Source organism: Paramormyrops kingsleyae, chromosome 23 (genome assembly GCF_048594095.1).
Source record: "Paramormyrops kingsleyae isolate MSU_618 chromosome 23, PKINGS_0.4, whole genome shotgun sequence".
NCBI classification, from domain to species: Eukaryota; Metazoa; Chordata; class Actinopteri; order Osteoglossiformes; family Mormyridae; genus Paramormyrops; species Paramormyrops kingsleyae.
This window is the reverse complement of record NC_132819.1, coordinates 15052638-15072988: the sequence shown is the minus strand read 5'-3', so window position 1 is coordinate 15072988 and position 20351 is coordinate 15052638. Positions and strand designations below refer to the sequence as shown.

Below are 20351 nucleotides of genomic sequence, written 5' to 3'. Positions count from 1 at the left end.
GGGTGAACGTGCATGATAGGCTTTTCGTTTTTTTTTCACTTCTGAAAAAACCCAACATCGGCTCTGTTTTTGGGGGCTACGCTCTCATTATTAGCTAATATGTGCTCCAAAGGGAGATAACCGACCCGTGATAAAGTAATTAAACTCTTCAGAGCTCTCTTTCCTGAGAGTTCTCCTGAAAAGGACCAGCAAGGCCCAGAATGCCATTCATAATTTGTAAGAAACGTGGAGAAACACCGGGGGCAGGGCAGTTACTGTGAAAATAATCCGCAGGCTTGATTCCCCCCCAGAAGGGAACAGGGGGGGAGTTTCTGCGATGTGAACGACTCGTGAAGTTGCAGCCCCCTCCCTCTTTGTCTTCCGGCGCCCTGGTATCTGTCGTTTCGCAGGCGTAATAACATTCACTTACAAGAGGCATTATATTGGATTACAGAACCAGAATCCCCCATACCGGGTTATCAATCAGATTAAGTTGAAACAATGAAAATCCACAGGATGCTAATAAGCCAATAACAATTGATGTTATGGCATTATGAGCAATGCATACAGAGCGGGCGAGTTGAGGAGAACCTCCATCTTAATACTGTAAACACAGACGGACCGTGCCGTTGTATATACTAGGTCACACACTGATTGGCTTCTCTGATAATCGTTTTTTTCAGACTGTTCTAATGACAATATATGAAACTGATTCAAACTGGACGTGAACCAGTTCTGATTACTTCCTGGCAGTTTTATTAAATAAGGGTGGGGGGGGGGGGTCCTGCAGGCCCTGGGAAGAAGCCATGAATAAATAATTATGCTAAATTTAATAAAATCCATAACTTCTGGACACTAACCGTGGATGATTAGACCATTAAAAGTGTATAATCTGCACTGTAAACATTTGCAGCGGTAACGAGTGACTGGAGAAATAAGGTGGTTATTAGTTACTGCCTAATTTAACCCACTTTCAACCAGTAAAGGAAAACAGGTTAACCTAATTGTCTACAAACAAAGCATGACAATTTCCCTCTAAATGAGCTTTAAGTGTCTTTTCTCCCATAACTAATAACATCCCGACTATTTTTCTTTTGGCCTGTAAGTTTGCAATAGATAAAATGGCAAAATAAAAGTACGGACACAAGTTCAGCCAACTACAAACATGTAACTACCGACTGGGCTTGTTACACCTCCAGCCTGCAGAGCTGCCTTCAGATCCACATCCGCTGCCCCATGTGGGAGTTTCCTTTGGTGCGGCTTTTAAAGGAAGCACATTCCTACTCCAGCTCCATCCCTGAATCGCTCACAGCGGAGGTGCACATCCTACACCCTGTAGCCATTTTGCAGCTTTACAGTTAAACAGCCCTCAATGTCATAATAAAACGTGAATGACAATGTCGTCCTCACGGTCCATTCCAGGCGCTGTCACAGTTAATGCCCCGCAGGGTTTGTGTCTGCCTTGTCCAGCACCTACACTGTGCTTTTGCACAGTTATTACTGGGTCGTGTCAAGCCGTCGTTACCGCCGTGTTATTGCGCCGCATCACGTTATGGTTCCTGCATCAGTGTGCTGTGGTCCACACCTCCGTGCTGCGGGGCGTTTGCTGTCATCCAGCCCGGCGGCCCCTCCGCAATCACGCAGTCCGGCCTCATGTAACTTTGCTTTCATTGGTTGGACTCACCAGAGGACAACAGCAGAAATAAGCTTTTTATAATGAGACTATTTAGAGAGTGATCTTTCAGAAATGAATGTGCTAATGAATCATATAAACTTCGATGCGTGTGTAGATTTCAAAATGCTTTGGGGTCAGATCATCATTTCCGGCGCTTAAACAACAGGCCGGCGACATTTTTTAAAAGCCAATGTGTCACACAGGTGACAGAAATATGGGGGGTGAGACACTTTCTCCCTATTTTTTGCCATCCTCTGGGGGAAGACCAGGCAATCTTCTCCACTTCAGAAACAGAACGGTCCAGGTTGAACTCTACAGCAACACCGGAACTGGGATTATTAATGAGATAAGAACACGGGGCTTGCATGGAACCCTCTGCCCAGATAAACAACAGCCGATGGATTCCTTTCATTATGCATCTAGTGTTCAAAAGCAGCACCGCGATCCAGAGAGCCTGTCGCGATCTCCATCACCTGCCCACTGACCAACCCAGCGGGGGCATGTTGCCAGGCCATAAGAGGCTGACCCAAGCCCCAGGATCAGCACTGGGAACGATGGGAAGGACCTGACCAAAGAGGTTCCATTTTCATAATTTCCCATTTTGTATTTTTATGTACATTTTCCCAGAATGTGAGATACTTCCAAAGAGGCATGGAGACCTGGAATGCAGGAAGAAGGTACCTCTGACATGCCGAGGCGTCCTCGACGCGCTCCCCATCCCGCCAAAGTGCTCTGGCACTGAGCCGAAGTGAGCTGCTGTTTCTGACGACGCCGGATCGTTCCGGAAGCGTCTCCATTTCTGGTCCATTACCGCCTTTAGGAGTGTCATTAGTTGGAGGTGAATGGCAGGTTGCTGCTCGGGCTTTGCGAAGGAGGTGGGGTCACACAGCTTTCCGTATTTAATGCAGAAGAGCCCCACTGATCTGATTGGCTGACGGCTCAGTGAGTCGCATTCATTTCTCCCTGTCCCTGACACTGAGGGGGGGCAAGAGGGTCAGTGGCAAGGTGGGGGGGGGCAAAAACAGGAAACAACTTGATACAGAGACCTCTGGCACTCACCAGCCCCAGGAACCCCAGAGTGGCCTTGAAAAGCCTTTCCTCGACGAATGGCTCTCCAGCGGACCAGCCCTCATAGGAGGCCCCCGTCTTATCGCTCCAGCCATCCATCAGCGGGCTATATGACTACAACATATTTACAAGCCGGAAGGGAGCGTAATGATGATGCTTAATGCTTCACAACGGGCGCTAGCATGGCAGCAAGGGGGCCTCTAGGAACTCTGGGAAAAGGCAGTCGATCGAACGCATCAGCTGCATGCCGATGCTGAGTGTATTACAGGTAATTTCCATTTTATGCAGAGTCTGGCGGTAATCGAGGTAGAAGTAGAGCATAATTGTCCTGCCCAGCACTGTTCAGATACTCTCACTCCCCCAAAGAAACATACGCCGTCATAAGGATTTGTATTCCTTCCAAATTCAAAATACAGATGCAAAAAAGATTATCAATCAGTACTTCAGGAGTATACTGTGCATTACAGCTCACAAGTTCCTGGTGCCCCTGTGCCAAAACCTAAATACCGTGAAATTTAGCTATCTGGCAAGAAACATTTGGCCAAAAAATAACCACCACGCAGTCTCCCACACCACTACACAAATCCATGCATCCTGGGGTCCGTGTTTGTCGAAATACTTAGAGGGTTTTTAACCTGTAAATCCCCAAATTTTCTGGGAAAATAAATAAATAAAATAGCAATTTCAGATACAGTGCTATGATGCTATGATGTGCTATGATGACAAGAGCAGGTGCTCCTGGTGTCACAGAGGACTGACAATGACACAAAAATGTCCTCTCACAAAACTGTCCTCATGCTGTTGGCATAATTTGACTCCTTCAAATATTGCTTGACTAATGGCCGCCTTTACGAAATGCGAGCTAAATTTCCCACAATGCATGGCGAGGCGTGCCCTCGCGCCCCACAGCACTGACCCCGGCGGTCTTGTTTGCTCTCTCATTACTCTCCTTTCCCTCACTGTTAACGATGTCATTATTGAACATAAGAACAGTTACAAATGAAGAAAGATCCATTCAGCTCATTTTATTACACCACTAATTATGTTTTCCAGTTTGTTTAATTGTGTCTTGAATGAACTAAGGGGGCGGGACTCTAAAGAGCCATTTCAAACGTTTGTCCAAACAGATCACTCTTATATGTGTTGGTCTTCACTACATACATCCCATAATGTTTTTCTCATTTCCTTAAACACATAAGAGTTTTCACTCTCGGCTTACATACTAGCCAGATCACTGCATCTTTTCTAAATGCTCCCTTCCAGCAAAAGGCTGAGATCCATCAAGACGCCTTAAGAACACTTCCTCTGTGGCAGCAATCATTGACTGACTGCAACCCCCCTGCCCCAGCCCATCTAATAAACCTGCACTACACTATGCACATTATCCGCATAAATTTTATTTATGTATATAATTTATTATGTATATTGTCTTGATTGTCCATGCGTTTTTAGCAAGACACCCCAAAGTAAATTCCTTGTATGGAAAAGTACTTCATTATAAAAAAAAATATTGTAACTAATTCTGATTCGATTCTGATTTATGAATATGGGAAAAGTCTCTCTTGTCTAACACCACTGTCACTATGCCCAATATAAAACAGTTCACTGACACCAACTTGAACCATTCAAATGGTGAAATAGCAAAATTTCTAAACATTTATGATTGTTTTGTATATTGAATCTTTTATCACTGTGCCAGATCAGAACGGTGTCTGGAAGGTCATGAGTTCATATCCTGTGGCCGGTAGAGTAATCATATCACCGCTGGCTCCTTCAGCAGAGCCCTTAACCACAACAGCTCCAGAGACACTGTCTGACTCTGCTCTCCAACCACAAGCTTTCCGTGCTCGTATGTCACCTGCTGTCCAACGTAAAGAAGTCTGGTGTAATCTTTCCGTTTCGTTTTTTCACAATGATTAAGGCACTTTTTTAAAATTACATTTTATGACATTAAACAAAAATATACAGTAATCCCCCCCCCCCCCCCCTATCGCGGAAGATGCGTTCCAGAACCATCAGCGATAGGTGAAAATCCGCGATATAGAAAGACCATATAAACATTTTTTTAATATAGTTTAAGCCTTAAAATACCCCTCCCACACGCTTTAAACACATGTAAACTTATTAAAACAACACATACAGTATATGTAGATGTCGGGCTAAGGATATGAGTAACAATAATAATAATAATAATAATAATAATAAGTAATGTGTGTGTGTGTATATATATATATATACACACACACACACACACACACACACATCTCTCTCTGTATACGTAATGGAATATAAAAAAACATATACGGCTCATATATTCTTTTCTTCCTACTTGATGTATCGTACCGTCGATTCATTCAAGCCATAATGGCGAGCGACGTCCACGTAACACTTTCCTTCCCGCAGCATATCCAGGAGTTCTACCTTCTCCTGAACGGTCAAGGTCTTCCTCTGGCGCTTAGGCTCGCTACTACCAGAAGGCTTAGAAGATGAAGGACGCTTGGGAGCCATCGCAGGGGTTAAAACAAAACGAAAACAAACGGATCACTAGCAAGGTACGCAATACGCAGAGAACTGCGACGCGTCAGGGAAAAAATCCGCGATATAGCGGGGGCGCGATAGCTGAACCGCGGTACAGCGGGGGATCATTGTATATCAAACAAGGTAGTACATCGTGTCGCGATACATTACACTAAGCTTAACAAAATAAAGAAAAAAAACACATAACATCTACAGAGTTGCATATTTGAATAGTGGAACTGATGTTAAATAGGGGTAGATGTGGTGAAGTTCCCCAGGGTGTGAAATGACCAGTTAGGGGAGCTGACATGGAGCATCCTGGGGAGGAATTTTCACACATCCTGTATTACCCATAAATCAAAGGCACATGACATTTACATTATAGCTCATGGCTAAATGATCAATGAGGCAGGGATAAAGAGATAAGCCGCAACAACAACAGAACGTCCCCTACTGTCTCCCATCCATCAACGGCACAGGGTGACGAGAGCAGGACCTCAGACGCATATCCTGGGACATGTGACCCTGACGTCAGCCAATTGGGTGTCAGAGATAAACTGATGTGGGCTGGGGATGAGCCTTGTCACTGAACATGCGTCACATGCAAAAACCACAGAGCAGCAGCTTCACAACGGCATTGATTAATCGTAAATACTTCAAATGAGTTAGTAGCGCAGCGTAATTAATATGTATATGCATTTGCAGTCTTGGCAAAAAGAGACATCAGCTGCCAGAAATACCCACCAATAATGAAACAACAATTAAAATATTAAAATAAAGAACTCACTCGTGTAACTGTCGTGACTTTGTAAATAAACCTTGCCTTTATACAAGCAGCTAATGACTGCAGACACCCAAAACAAAGCCAATGAAATGAATTTCCTCTCAGTAAGACAGTTCTGTGGGTGTTCATAAGTTAATGCAGGTGAATTTGACACAGCATGAGCTATTTGCCATTAGGAGCGTCAAAGTAAGAGCTGCAAGATCTTAGTTTATTGTCTGCAAAAAATGCTGATACTACTAACAGTATTCATCCATCTACCAGCCGCTTATCCTTGATAGGATCATAAGGGACCAAGCCCTAGGCCCATACATCAGAGAACGAGGCTGGGGTACACCCTGGATGGGATGCCAATCCATCACAGGGCATGAAAAAACATGCACACAATGGGCAATTTAGAGACATGTTTTAGCCTAACTGCATATCTTTGGACTGAGGATGACAACCCACATGAAACGGGGAGAACATGCAAGCACCACAGGAGGAGGGATTTGAACCTACAACTCAGGAGAAGGTGGGGAGCACTGATACCCACTGAGTTACTAAACTACCTCAAAAACCGGCACAAATATATAAATTAATATGTGATGAACAAATTAATGTTAGTTATAAGTTACTTCTGATTGGACGAAGGACTGTTTGGTGAAGTTTAAGGAAGCTATATTTGCATATGACTGCAAAAATCAAAACTTAAGTTATAACTGAATTTCCAGCCACGCAAACAGAGAAGTCTGCCACACATCAAAACAAACTGTGCTGTCCTCTGTGGAAACGCAGGTGGAATGAGGACCTGAACTACGCTCGGCTCCGCTCACACAGAAAGGTATTTAAGGACACGCGGCGGCCTGTCAGTCTTGACAGATAGCCGCGTTACGGGCCGGTGAAGTGATGTGCTGCTCAAATGTGAACCATTAAGTTAAAGTAAATGAACCCTCATCGGACAGTAAATGCACAGCCGGGGTGTTACCCATGATGAGAGTGTCACCCTCGAATGGCTCAGGCTAAAACGACATCCTGCACCTTTTCCGCGATAATTCAACACGACAGAGGACCACGGCCAAAAAACGTATGGCCACTAATCCCCAGAAGCCTCTGCTGCTCATTTCCAGCAGGCTGCCCTGTTGTGGGCGTATTTACAGGTGTTTTCTCACCGTGAAGGACAGTCATTACAGTCAGACCACACCGGAGCTCATCTAAACAGGGTGATGCAACTTGCCTCGCCACCCCATCAGCGTATGATTTCAGGATGTCCGTGCTGGTTGCAGCACACACCCCCTTTGATAAAGACTTACCCCTCGGGCTGTGGTTCCCCTTACATATGACATTTCCTCCCCTTCTTTGGAAATAAATCAGATTTAACATACTTATTGTTCCATAAAGGGGCTTATCAGCACACAGTCACTCTGACAGACTCTGGAATGTCAGTCCACCAGCGGGGTTTCTACAGACCCCCACCCCATCACCACCATCGCCAACTCTACAAGTACCAGGTGCATCTTACAGACATGAAGCAATTCTTGTGACTATGAAGTGGTTCATACTTTTCATTCATAATGGTCTGCTTACGCCATGACAAGATCTACCTATACTTCAGGCAAAAGCACATAGCTGATAAGACGAAATCGTCAACATTTAAAGGCACATGCCACTGTTCTATTTTGGTGTAAATCTTTCATGATGCATTTTCCAAGGCCTTTGGAATGCCGGGCCTCCTGCTGAGAGCCTCAGCCCCCACAACTGCTGTAACAACCAGATTCCCAGCACTGACGACTCAGCCTATCTGGCTAAAGACTAGATGCTTCCACTAATTGTTCAGCTCTGTCTGAGAACCACCAAACGGTCTAAGGTGTTATGCAGAGCCATGGATCCGCTTTGAGAAAATTGGATTGTCCATTTCCTGAGCTAAATGAGCAGTATTAACGATCCCTGATATCTCCCCGGATAGTCCAGTGGCATCATTGATTTTTGTGATTAAGGGCACCTGTGCCTCAAATCATGTGATGTGATTATAAGGAGTAAATCCATAGTAAAACTTTAATAAAGTGTCTGGAGTCACACAGAAGTAAACATTTACTTACATGGACTTAAGCCAAATGTCTTTAAGAGTTATTGAAAAGATCCTTCATCAAGAAACAGCCTGCAGACTGTCCAGTTACTCCAGCCGGTCGATAGGCGAAGGCCTCAGTCTAATATGATTCAAAAGGTATTTTTTAAGCATAACTCATTAGCTTAATGAATGTATGAAAAATGTATCTAACTTGTGGCAAAACCGAGACGGGTATCAAAATACAAGAAGCATAACTTATCTTCCAAACAAGATGATGACTTTACATGCTGAGGATGAATTACGGGGAGTGGACAACACAACCAAAACCCCACATGACAAAGGAGTTTAACCTCGAAAAGAACTAAATCAAAATCACATACACGGCTGCACAGGTGAGTCACATTATGTGGATTGCCGTTTAGCGGTACGTGTCAGCTGTATAGACGATCTCAAAATCGGCACTTGGATATGTGTGTTTCCAACATGGTGCAAAAAAAAAATCTCACTAAGAGGAGCAGACGAGCTTGATGGGTGGAATGGCTTCCTCTCGTTTGTATATTTCTTATGTTCTTATCCTGGGAGTTCACAGGACATTTACAGGGCTCTGATACACAGAGAGTAGGCTCTGGAATGCACTTCTGCTTTGTGCAGACTCAGCAGAGCATACCAATCCACAACCCAAATGACACCCATTTTGAAGCTGAGATTAAAACTTGCTCAGTGCTCTGTGGCCAAGAGAAATCTCTTTCTCCACTGCGGTTTAGAACATCCTGAAGCTGCTTTCTGCATGGATGGATAAACCCTTCAGAGAAATACATCATGAGTAAGTAAACCTATTATCTTGCTTGGTTGTATACCAAGTGCCATTAGGCTCATGCACATGGAGAACATTTATTCGCAGACTGGGGGAAGACCACCTTAATTGCTGAGCGAACATCATAAACGTTGACTGCAGGCTGAGCTGGAGGAGTCGTGTGTCTAATAACCTTATGATGCGTATTACAAGGCCTCCTTGGGGGCAGCAGAGGCTGGGTAATGATGGCGGAGATGCTGTCCACCCCGGGGCCATTGGTGTGATTCAACAAAGAGAGCATCAGTTGTCTGCTGTGATGACTGCTCACAAAGAGCAGTCTGGGGGAAAAAAACATATGTCTGATTCAAGATTATCTTAAAAGTAATATTTAAAAGGTATACATATACACACACACACACATATAATCTATATTTTATACATATATAAACCTGATTCACCTGATTTTTTAATCAGACAGTATGATGCATGATTATCTTTGAATTAGAAAAATGAAGGATTTAAGTCTGCACAAGCTCCTTTTGTGATGTCACCTGGGAATTCCTTTGAATGATGTGTAACTGCTCCCCATGCGTGTCCATCAGAACTACAGACCATTAAATACCAGCAGCAAAGGGAAGACATGCAGTCATTGTACGTCATGGATGTGAAGAAATGTGAAAGGTTATGTTGCTGTTATCCAAAGTCAAACATTGTACATCTGCAGCAAGCAATTGTATTCATGTTACTGCCAAAACGATGAGCCCCGAGTAAAATAAAAGTACCTGTGGAGTAAGAGTAACAGTAGCTTATTTAGTTCTCAGAATACGGGCCTTTCCACATTATAGGGGTTAGGGGTGATCTGGAAAAACCACAAAAAAAATTTAGGGCACTAAAATGGAACAAAATCATACGAGAAACACAAGATACAAAGATCAGTGCAAGATATCATGCGAGAGAGTAACAAGTGTACTGTCTTCTTAACCAGCACTAGGCACATAATTCAAGCATTTACGAGTTACTAAATTTTGTGTTGTCTGCAGCTCACATCTTGAAACTCACAAAAAATTCTTGTTTAATGCCGACCCCATGATATATCGAAACTGCAATGGGGAAAGTGGACATGCAGAAGAGTAGACTAGTGAATACCTGTTTCCCTCCTTACAACGCTGTAATTTACAAATGTCGCTCACACGTTGTAATTAACCTGCCCTTTTGGCTTTCAAAAAGAGTTTTAAAAGCGCACTCTATGATAGTTCTTAATTTTGATGGACAATTAACACAATACGGAGGTCCTTCAGATATGAATGAATAACAAATTAAATTGAGCAAACTTTACAGCACAGGATAAAGGCACACATAGTATTACAGTGCAAATAGCATGCAATTTTTTAAAATACATAAAAAATAACAGGAAATCTGCATCGACATATAAATAAACTGAAAATGGATTTTACCCTCAGGCTTCCAAAAACTTTACTCCATTGGCCTACATTTTGCATTTGCTATTTAGTTTTTAATTTCGACCGTCTAATTTTATAGAGGCCCTTTTTGTTTATTAAAGCAAGCTAAACCTAACGATTCACTGCAGCGCCACAAGTTCACAAAGCAGGTGTCACCGTAATAGCAGTGACAGAGTTCAATAAATCACCTAGCTAGCTAGCTGAGGTAGCTATACTACCCATAATCACGTATCGCTTGCAATTTAGAGATGCTAGCAAGCCTACTGTAACTGCATGCCTTTGTTCTTGAGGGAGGGAATACATGAAAACCCAACAGGCAGAACAGAGTTGGTGTTTGAACCCACAACCTTGAGACAGACTGCTTCCCATTAAATCTGCCATGCCAGAAAGAAAACTCTTTCTGATGCACTTTCCAAACACATGACCACAGACTGTCATCTTAATGCCGTTTGTATAGGGGCCGACGTCCCAAAGGTCCCGGAGAGCAGGATACAACAAGGCGGCCCGGTTCCCATTACCAGGCTGCGTGGACCCGATCACCGCTGTTCTGAAGGTTCAGGAGTGCTGTAGACAGTGGAACCGGATAACAGCACCGGGTATCACAAAAGTCCCCCCCCCCACACACAAGATGGTAATAAGGAGACAACCTACAGCACGTATAAGAGACTCTGCCTCAGAAGAGCGTCTAAACAAACAGCACTCCAAACGCCCAGTGTGTGGATTACAGATCAAACATTTATTCTGAAATGTGACCTTTCTGCATGAATGAGTGCACGCCGTCGGTTAACTGCAGAAGGAGGGACAAATATATTGCATCTCCTCGTTTCCCCGGACTAATAAAGAAATTGAAATTCTGCCCATCACTCATCCGGGGGGTCTGTCCTGCTTTATTTTAGAATTTCACCGGCGCTGTAATGGAGTCTAAACATCCTATGATGAAACCATTTTCATCTCTAGTGCAAGACGTGCATTTTGCATTAACAGCGATTAATAAGACTTCAAACATATATGTGCATATGCAGGCAGAGTATACGCTCGTAGCAGGTCTATTTGAAAACATGTTTTCAAGTACTCGCTCGAGTTTGTGCGTGCTAGAAAGAATTAAATTTTACATGCACACGCAGACCCATAATATCCGATTTAATATTTTCAATCAGCAGATTTGCGTTGTGTTGCGATCCGCCCTGAAGTTATGCGGCATTGTGGAATAAGCCTGATTTTCACAAATCTGATCACGCGGCAGTTTGCGAGATTCCTTATTGCACTTGTAATTCGATTGTCTTTACCTTGATATTGGATACAATATATTTGAATTACAAGCCTCTTCAAATAGAATTTGAAACCTCTTAATAAATCCTTCCTTGTTATATTATCACATTTGCTTGTATTGAATTAATTCTCCAGTTGAAGCATAGCACCACATTCATTATACTTGAATTCTAAAACTTCCATTTTGAAGGGTCCATGAGATCCCATCAACACTTCCCACAGAGGTGGGCAAACACATGAAACGCACACAGGACCACAGAAACAGGCCAAACCAGCGAGTCTGCGCAGACGACTGCCACAAGAGACCAGCTTCGCTGTTTCGCAATCAACAGGCCATCTGCTCACACCAGTAAGTCAGGAGCTTGTCTGCTTGACTGTCATCCAGGTGTCACCCAGACCTCATGGTGCCAGAGAGAGAGCTGGCTGACGGACAGCCCTCTGGCTGTGAGTTTTGCCCTGGTCTGGGCTGCTGGTGACCAGCCTGAACCGCAGCAAATCCTGCGGCACCACCGGTATCCCAGAATGCCTCAGGCCACTCATCTAATACAGAGCTTTGGAAAAGTCCCCCCGATGGGGTGAGCCCCCTCTGCCCTAATCCCTCATCCGCTCAGACCCATCCTCACCAGCCCATAAGGGGCCTGCCGCCTGGAGAATCCACTGGTTGGGATAAAAGGATAAGACCTGCACCAGTCTGATTACTTACATCTGGCCCGTAAATCCCAGCCCAAGAGTCCCCTTTGGAGCTGCGTTGTTTACAGTGCAGCATGGAAAAGGTAGCTTTGCAAAACGGCCACTCGCCCAGAGCGGGACACGCTGGGCCGCCTCATAGCAGCATGGCAGCGAAGGTGCTGGGGGAAGGGGTGTGGCCAGGAGTCATGGTGTTTCACCTTAAAAATATTAGCAATTTTCATGAGTGTCTAAATAACATTATTACAAAAGTTAACATTGCATAAGAATCAAACATTGTGTAAGAATAAAAAAATGCTTAATGTCATCACTTCCTCCACTTTTTATGAGTGTAAACAGAGTCAAGAAAAATGTGTGATAAATTTCATATTGAAAATCTTCACTGCAAACACTAGGAATGGAGTCACTCTGTGGGCAGGCAGGTTAACTTTCAGAAAATCTACGGGGTTGAACTTAAAAACCTTCATCTGCAGTGCCTTCCATCGGTATGAGTCGTGCGAATCATTTGTGCGTGTTCACCAGCAGTAAGCTCCATGTGCACAGAGTCCCCTATATGTCCACCATTATACTGTGTTCCACATCCTGAGATAGTCATGAAAAAATAATGAAATGCAAATGGTGCGCCGTGGTCAGCCAGAACTACTGCATTATTGACTATTGAGTAAACATGTTAAAATTGAAATGTCTTCATTTGAGAATGAAGCTACAGGTGATAATCATCTGAGAATCTTTGTCAGCGGCTCCTAGATCCTGCTCCATTTGCTGCTTGACTAGTGGGATTCACCTACTTGGGCTGATTGACAAATTAATTCCGGCAGGATTAAGCAGCGTTCAGATGGGAAAGGAGAGACTCATATACTGTTTCTTGTCATACCTTTAAATCCCAAGAGACTTGAACCGAAATTAAGTGAAATCTTTCGATCACACATTTTACATGCATTCATGCATTTCACTCATGTTGTTGAATATAAATCGTAATGCTTTACATTAACTGTACCCTCATAATGCCTTTATAATGCATTTGTAGAACATTCAGTGGGCCTTCATAATACATTCATCGAACATTCATAAGTGACATGTAAGTATAAATTGAATATACATTAATGATAAACATTATACAATTATGCGATTATAATGTTCGTTATCCATATAATGGTTGTTATCAATGTATGATAAAGCTGTCAAGGTATGTTAGGATGTTAAGGTATACGTAAATGCTGCTTATGAATGTTATGAATGCATTATGAAGGTGCAGTTAATGTAAAGTGTTACCAAATGGTTTGTCTTGCTTAGATGCTTAGATGCGTTGTAAAGGGTGCCTCTTGGAGGTAAAGTTCCTGTACCTTAAATAATACATTTTATTATTAGTGATTTCTGGTCTGGAACATGGATGTTAGAGCTGCTAGATGTCTAGAAATTATCCAATATTTTAGTTCTAACTATATTTCTGTACAGTACGGACTTGCTCTGCTGATCTCTGGGAAATGTGAAGCACGGTTAAGAGGTCTTGGGACTATGATATTGATTTTAATGTCTTTCATTTAACTGGTTACTGTCTCTATTGACTGCAGTTAGATAAAGAGTGTTAAGCCATCTCAAGGTAAATAAACTCAGGCCTCTGTATTGGTACACCATGCACTGTATCACTGGTTGTAAACAAACAGATTGTTCTGTTGAGGAATTCTGCATTATTACTAGTGGACACAGAAGTCCTGCAATATGGCAACACCGGAATGGTGTGGATGACCCTGTAAAGATCCTTCAGAACGCTTGTGGGGTCCTCTGATATATATGGAACCCTTTGAGCTTTTAAAAACTCATTGACGATGCTACTTTGACACACAAATGTAACACCTTACATAACAATGCATTGAAATCTCACACTAGTTCTTCCCAGAAGAAAAGATCCAGAAGCTCATAAATGTACTCAGTTCTAATTCCGCAGTTCTAAGTCCACATTTTCAGGATTTTTTCTCCAAATCTACATGATACATGTACAGGACAGTGACAGGAGGAATAAGGTTTTAAAGCCCTGAGTTAGGGGTCATTGTGCATGGCCAGTCAGAAAATTCTTCCAACCAAAAGTGAACTTCTGCTTCTAATCTGCAAGACCTCCTGACATTAAATATGGCAGAGAGGCCTGTCAGCTATGATGACTGCATCACCGGGAGCTCAGAAGACCACGGCAATACAAATCACACCTCGCTCATAGCCGTGGTGTGTAAACCACCGGTGAATTCTGCACGTTAAGGGATGGTCAGCCTGTGTGATTGCATGTGTGTGTCTGTGTGTGTAAGCATTAGGCACCATCCCCATAATTATTAGCATTATTTAACAGCAGATTTGGGGGGAGGGAGGCAAAGAATATGAATGTTGATAATGTTACATAACACATAATATGCAGTGAATGACCATATATGACAAACAGTGCCATCTGAATGCTTGGCTACATTAGTTAACTTTAAATTATGGATTATAACAGCAGGTTATCTGTATGGGGCTGCACCTGACCAGGTCCTGCAGATTGCACCTCATTATGCTTCATAAACGCTGCTGTACTGTAAAGCTCAGTTGGGGACATCTCACAGGGATCATCTGGTGTCAGCAGAGCACATGATACGTGCTTCATTTTACATCTGGTGGTGTTTTTCTATATTTAATACTGTCCGACTCATCGATGGAAGCGGAGAATCAACAAATTCTGTCAGACATATTCTTTGCCACTTCTTGTCATCGTGTCGTAACCTTCTGTTATAATTTACTGATTCTGAGATCCATACCAATAGAGCATTTTCTCAGAGAATGCTTAAATATTACATTTCACATTTGATTACTATAGATCCAGAGCTTGTACCTAATGATTAATTGATTACTTAGGCATTATACAGCGGCAGAGCATTATAATATAATTTAGGCATGGAGAACCTTTGATTTTTCTATCTGGTTTTTGTGTTAAAGGTGTGGATGAGCTTTATGACATACAGGCGATAGGAGAATATCGTAATATTTGCATGTGCAGTAAACGCGTATATACCACCTTAGTAGCCTATATGATCTGAAATCTAGTTTATGTCTAAGCTCACGTGCAAGGTGCAAAGTTACACATTTGGAAACTAAGCATATATTACAGTATTGTAACGTTTGTGCCCTTCAAACTACGCTCTGGTCAGCGGAAAGATCGTACGACAAATTACCGCCATCTTCAGGTACAAAGAAAACGAGCACCACTCGTGTTACGAAATGCGCGGAGAATCGTGACTAAAATAGCTCATTTTAGATGTTCTGAAAAATGCACGGTGTATTTATCAAGTGCATAATTTTTCATAATATAAGGTTCCTACGTTACCAGGATTGAATTAGAGCATTTTGCATAGACATGTCAATGATAATGACTGATTGAAAAGCAAAACAAATCATCCCATAAAAATTTAAACGGCCGCACAATGTAAGGGAGCACAACGTAATATACTTGCAATACAAATGATGTAAATGTAATTTAACTGGTTGATTTTTTTATTTCCTGAATGTGTTTTTCAGCCGGTGACTGCAGGAATTTACATGGCATTTGTATGGAAAACTAATTTCCCGAATGCGCCATTCTACCGCAAAGCAAGAGTATTTATATCCTTAACATATTTAATCCTATGTTGTTTATATATATAGTGATTCAACGATGAAATCGTGAGCGCGGCACAAATAATGTAAAATGACTGTCTAGTACAAGATGCAGGCACCCTATCCGCAGGTCGCTGTAATCTTGATAGCGACTCCTCAATTTTCCCGTCCTCCGCAACTTGATTTATTTCTGAGATCTTGTAGCTTTGTAAATGCCTCTCTCATTTAACAATCATATGATGTCTTGGAGTTGGACTTAATTCATATGCGACCTTAGCGCAAAACGGGGCTTGCATAGCGATGCGTATATTTAAAATCCAAGTATCTCAGTCTCACGTCCACATGAAGAGGATAGCACATACACTGCTGTGACTGTGGGCATATGGACGTGGATTCCGTAATGGTGCAACATACATATATCATCTAGACGTGATCGCAAGCAAAGCAGAATCTTGTTAAAAACAACTCTGCGAGTTACCTCAGTGTCGTAGATTTTGGGGATTAATGAGAAGGAGTAGAGTCTGGACTCTCGTATGTGCTGAATGGCAAGCTGGACAGCGGGGTCGATCCCTTGACTGATGCTGCTCATACGCGCTGATTCATTCATCGGCATCAGGACCATGATGGGCAACTCTTCACCGTCTTTCGTGTACCAGCTGTTGTCCAGGTTGCGGCCGGTGTTGTCATTGCAACCCCTTGATAAAACCGGTCGAAATACCACGACACACAGAAGCAGGCATCCCGACACCGCGACCATCTCCGATCTGCATTTCCTCGGGGATGGAGCCATGCTATCTGTACAGGACGGCGAAACAGATGCACCCTTTCAGTGCCTTAGCATTGCAAATTTGGTGTGTTTAAGTGGACGATCAACTTGGGGAAATCGTGTACATTAAATAATAAATGAGGCGGCAAAACCAAGCGGATCAATCAACTAACCAATGAATCAATCGCGTCTTCTGTCTTTTGAGGAGCGGAACTCAGTGAGCTGTAGTCTCGTTCAATTGCGATTCCTTGTTTTTCCTCCAAAACGCCAGCTTTTGGACTGGTGATACAGCTGGTGTGATTAGGTCGAAGAGGTTGTGTTACAAACGTTATACGCCGAAGATCCTCTTCCCTGGTGTCCGTGATCCACAACACTGCTTCCTAATGTCTCTCCAAGTCAATCTCTCTTTTCACCTCCCAGATAGTGCCATCAAGACCACAGAAGATCATCACACTCCAGTAGTCAGTGCGACAACAGCCAATGCGTAAAAATATATAGAAATAAGTAATTCTGTAAACAGTCAAAGTCAGCCTCTTGCGATGCCAGTTGTCAAGAACACAGATCCACCATCCGAGTACATTCCCGAGGAAAAAACATGAGGGTGCATCCCTGCCAGGAGAACGTCCCCTTTACGCCTGAAAACTGGACACGGAAAGGTCGTATTTGACAGACTGACTATATATTAAAAACCTCGCTACAGCCCTTTACGTGTACATCAGACGATGGAGCCTGAGTAACGCTGCCGCCGATGTCACTGCCTAAGCGCCTTTGAACGGCGCTTCACTTACTCACTGCTGCCGCCGCCGACCGGAGCGCGCGAGCGCGAGAGCCGTGCACGCGACTGATTAAAATAAAAACCTCATGACAGTGATGTGTGGGATCCCGATCATGCACCGGTGCCCTCAACGGCACACGCAAAGCCCACCGTTGCTATGTTTAAGGACTGCGAGTCTCAGTTTAAAGAAAAAAAATAAGGAAGGATGAAGATGCAATTATAATTGGCATAGGATTTTGAATTCTCGTAATACTGATTTTCTTATTATTTATTATAAAGCTAATCTTTTATTATAGGTACATGCACAGAAATAAACATTTTAATTAACAGTAGTTTAGTATTAAGCAGGACATGGAAGCACTCAGATAAAAGATAGTTTGAAGATTTGCGTGTTTGACCTGAGACAAGGATTACAAATGCACATAAATTAAATATTTCAAAATACTTGAATGTATAATAAGCCCGGGCAGTAAAGTGTCACAGCATTTAAAACACCTGCTTTCAAAACAGTCTTTGTCAATATAGGTTTTAAAACGCCCTTTAATAAATAGTGCCACCTAGCAAAATGTACTGAAGTACAACAACTAGGCTATAAAAAGAAGCGTCTTACTCCAATTTGACTTAATTGCAAAATATGCAGTGATTTTTATATAAACGGTTATGTTTTGTTAATCGTTTTATATGCCAGTGACAACATAAATTAAGCAAATTAAAACTCATTAACATTTAAAACATATACATTAAAATATCCACTATGATACTGTTTAGATCCACTGGTGTGTGTGGGAAGTAGATAAGGATGCTATCCATGGTTCTGAATTAACAAACAGGCAGCCTAATCTAGATGTATTTACTTGAATGACGGTATTACCGCATTCTGTAAAAATATGTGGATTTTTGCTTGTAAAGGTGCAGGCTGGGGTCGAGCTTATAGGCCGACTCACTTTTAAAAGCTCATGTTTGCTTGTAGGCAAGAAGAACTTATTACCCCGGGCCAATGCCAAATATAAACGCCTTTGTAATCACACTATAGATATTACATTTTGGGAGTATTTTTAGAACTTCTGTGCGATAAACACACATTAGGAAACAACGTTATGGTATGAGCTTTATCAGGTAGGCCTATTATTAACTTGGGAACCAACTGCTTACTGACCCCATAAAGCCAAAGCTTTTTATTGGTCTATTATTCTTAGTTCCACTGGGGTCTTTGTTACTTGTAATGTTGTTATACAAATAGTTATACCCCCTTACTATTTAGCAGTGTTCATAATAGTCCAATAGTTTCAGGCTTGTTCAGTAAGTGAGCTGAAAGTGTTTTTCACGCAAAAGTTTTTAATTTACTTATTGAGGTTATATTGGTAGTCTGACTGGAAAGTGAATTGGCTAGTGTATTAAACAGCAGGCTTTGAACATCTAGTTCGCGTGCGGAAAAAAAGCTTTCTCCGGATAAGCAGTATTTTGGGACCATATTGCATATTATCCTCCTGAGACCCGACCTATTCATTTATGTCCATTGTAGTGGACATTGCATTTTTGCATTTATTTTTTCACTGATGTTGGGAAACGTATTTATTCCTGTTGTGCACTAAAGAGGACATGCTGTGAAATTAAAATAAGAGTAAATTTGAAAAAATCTAAATTGTAAGATGTCTTATTTCCTCCAAAGACAAATAACCTACAATTGAAGGACACTTTTTTCCTTGGGTCTCAGGAGGTTATAGCCACTCTTTGCGACGCCAGGGAAAATCGCAAAGCACAGATCTGGAGCGCGAAAGATGCATATTTCCCATAAACTAACACTTAGTTAAATTCTTAACCCATACATATTTTTTCTCCATATATCAAGCACCTCTGGATATCAGTATTTAACTTCAAATCGGTGTTTGGAAGATTTTCATCTAAAGAGGCCAGTTATAGATTCGCCTGCAGTCCTTTGTCGTTCATATTTGCTAAACCGACTTTATAGTTTTGAAAATGTACAGCAATAATTGAACAACGCAAGCTGTACTGTTATTCATTTCCAGTTTATCCCTTAACATTGGGTCTACTTAATTTTAGCTGTGTTGTCAAAATAATCTTAGCATGAAAACCGTTCCGTGATGATCAGGGGACATTTGCCTGAAGCTACAGAAACGGGAATTAGTTCTGCAACGCGTATGTGCGGTTTTGCTTCAGTGAGGAGTAACATACAGTACCAGAGATCCCCTACGCTTTGATTAATTCTTTACATGACAGCTGAATAAAAATCAGTTGACAGTTTTTTCATTAATCTATCGTATAATATCATGCGTGTAAGCGCCAATATCCATATATAATATTAGAAAACTTTAGATTGTTTTAGTAAAGAGCCATCCTTTATTATTCTGACAGGAGAGCATCTTTAGTTAAGCATTCTGATCAAGGGCACAGCGCTGCAGATCCTTTCTTCAGAAGTACAGGCCAGGACACGAGTAACAAACTGAACAGGACAGCAGATGAATCACGGTGTGCTGTCTGGCTCAGGGAGATTTAGGGACACTTATTCACCTGAGCTGCACGTCATTGGGAATATAACAAGCGAAATCAGCTTAAACCAATATCAACAGGGGAAGACTATGCCAACTTTGCAGGGTCATAACTGGAATGGGTTCATACCCACAATCATGAAGACGTCAGATGATGATAAGTACTTTTTAACATACATGTCATGCCGTTTACCCGGATCTAGGAAGGACCGGATCAACTCTTTATTGCTCTTTAGCTCTTTTAATCAGAACCTGGAGAATACACAAAACAGGATTTCGTGCTTAGCCGGATAACTTGTCGGATTTAAGGTAGTCTGGGCTAAATGTAAATGAACGAATATAAGTCCATTTAAACAAGGGGTACCTTAAATCCGGCGAGTTATCTGGCCATGTGGAATTTGTTATACAGGTC

At 42.3% G+C, this 20351-nt stretch overlaps 1 protein-coding gene across 1 annotated transcript in view; it reads right to left on the bottom strand.

Annotated features, from left to right (window-relative positions):
- The window catches only part of gabbr2 (gamma-aminobutyric acid (GABA) B receptor, 2), a 148895-nt gene extending 131444 nt beyond the window's left edge, over positions 1 to 17451 (bottom strand). Inside the window, exons 1-2 of the mRNA XM_023812028.2 lie at positions 16831 to 17451; positions 16370 to 16686 (exon numbers count right to left, since the gene is read on the bottom strand). Of these exons, the coding sequence (XP_023667796.1) occupies positions 16370 to 16681 (312 nt within the window). The 5' untranslated portion in view covers positions 16682 to 16686; positions 16831 to 17451. The remainder of the gene's footprint in view (positions 1 to 16369; positions 16687 to 16830) is intronic.
- Between the last annotated feature and the right edge of the window lie 2900 nt (positions 17452 to 20351).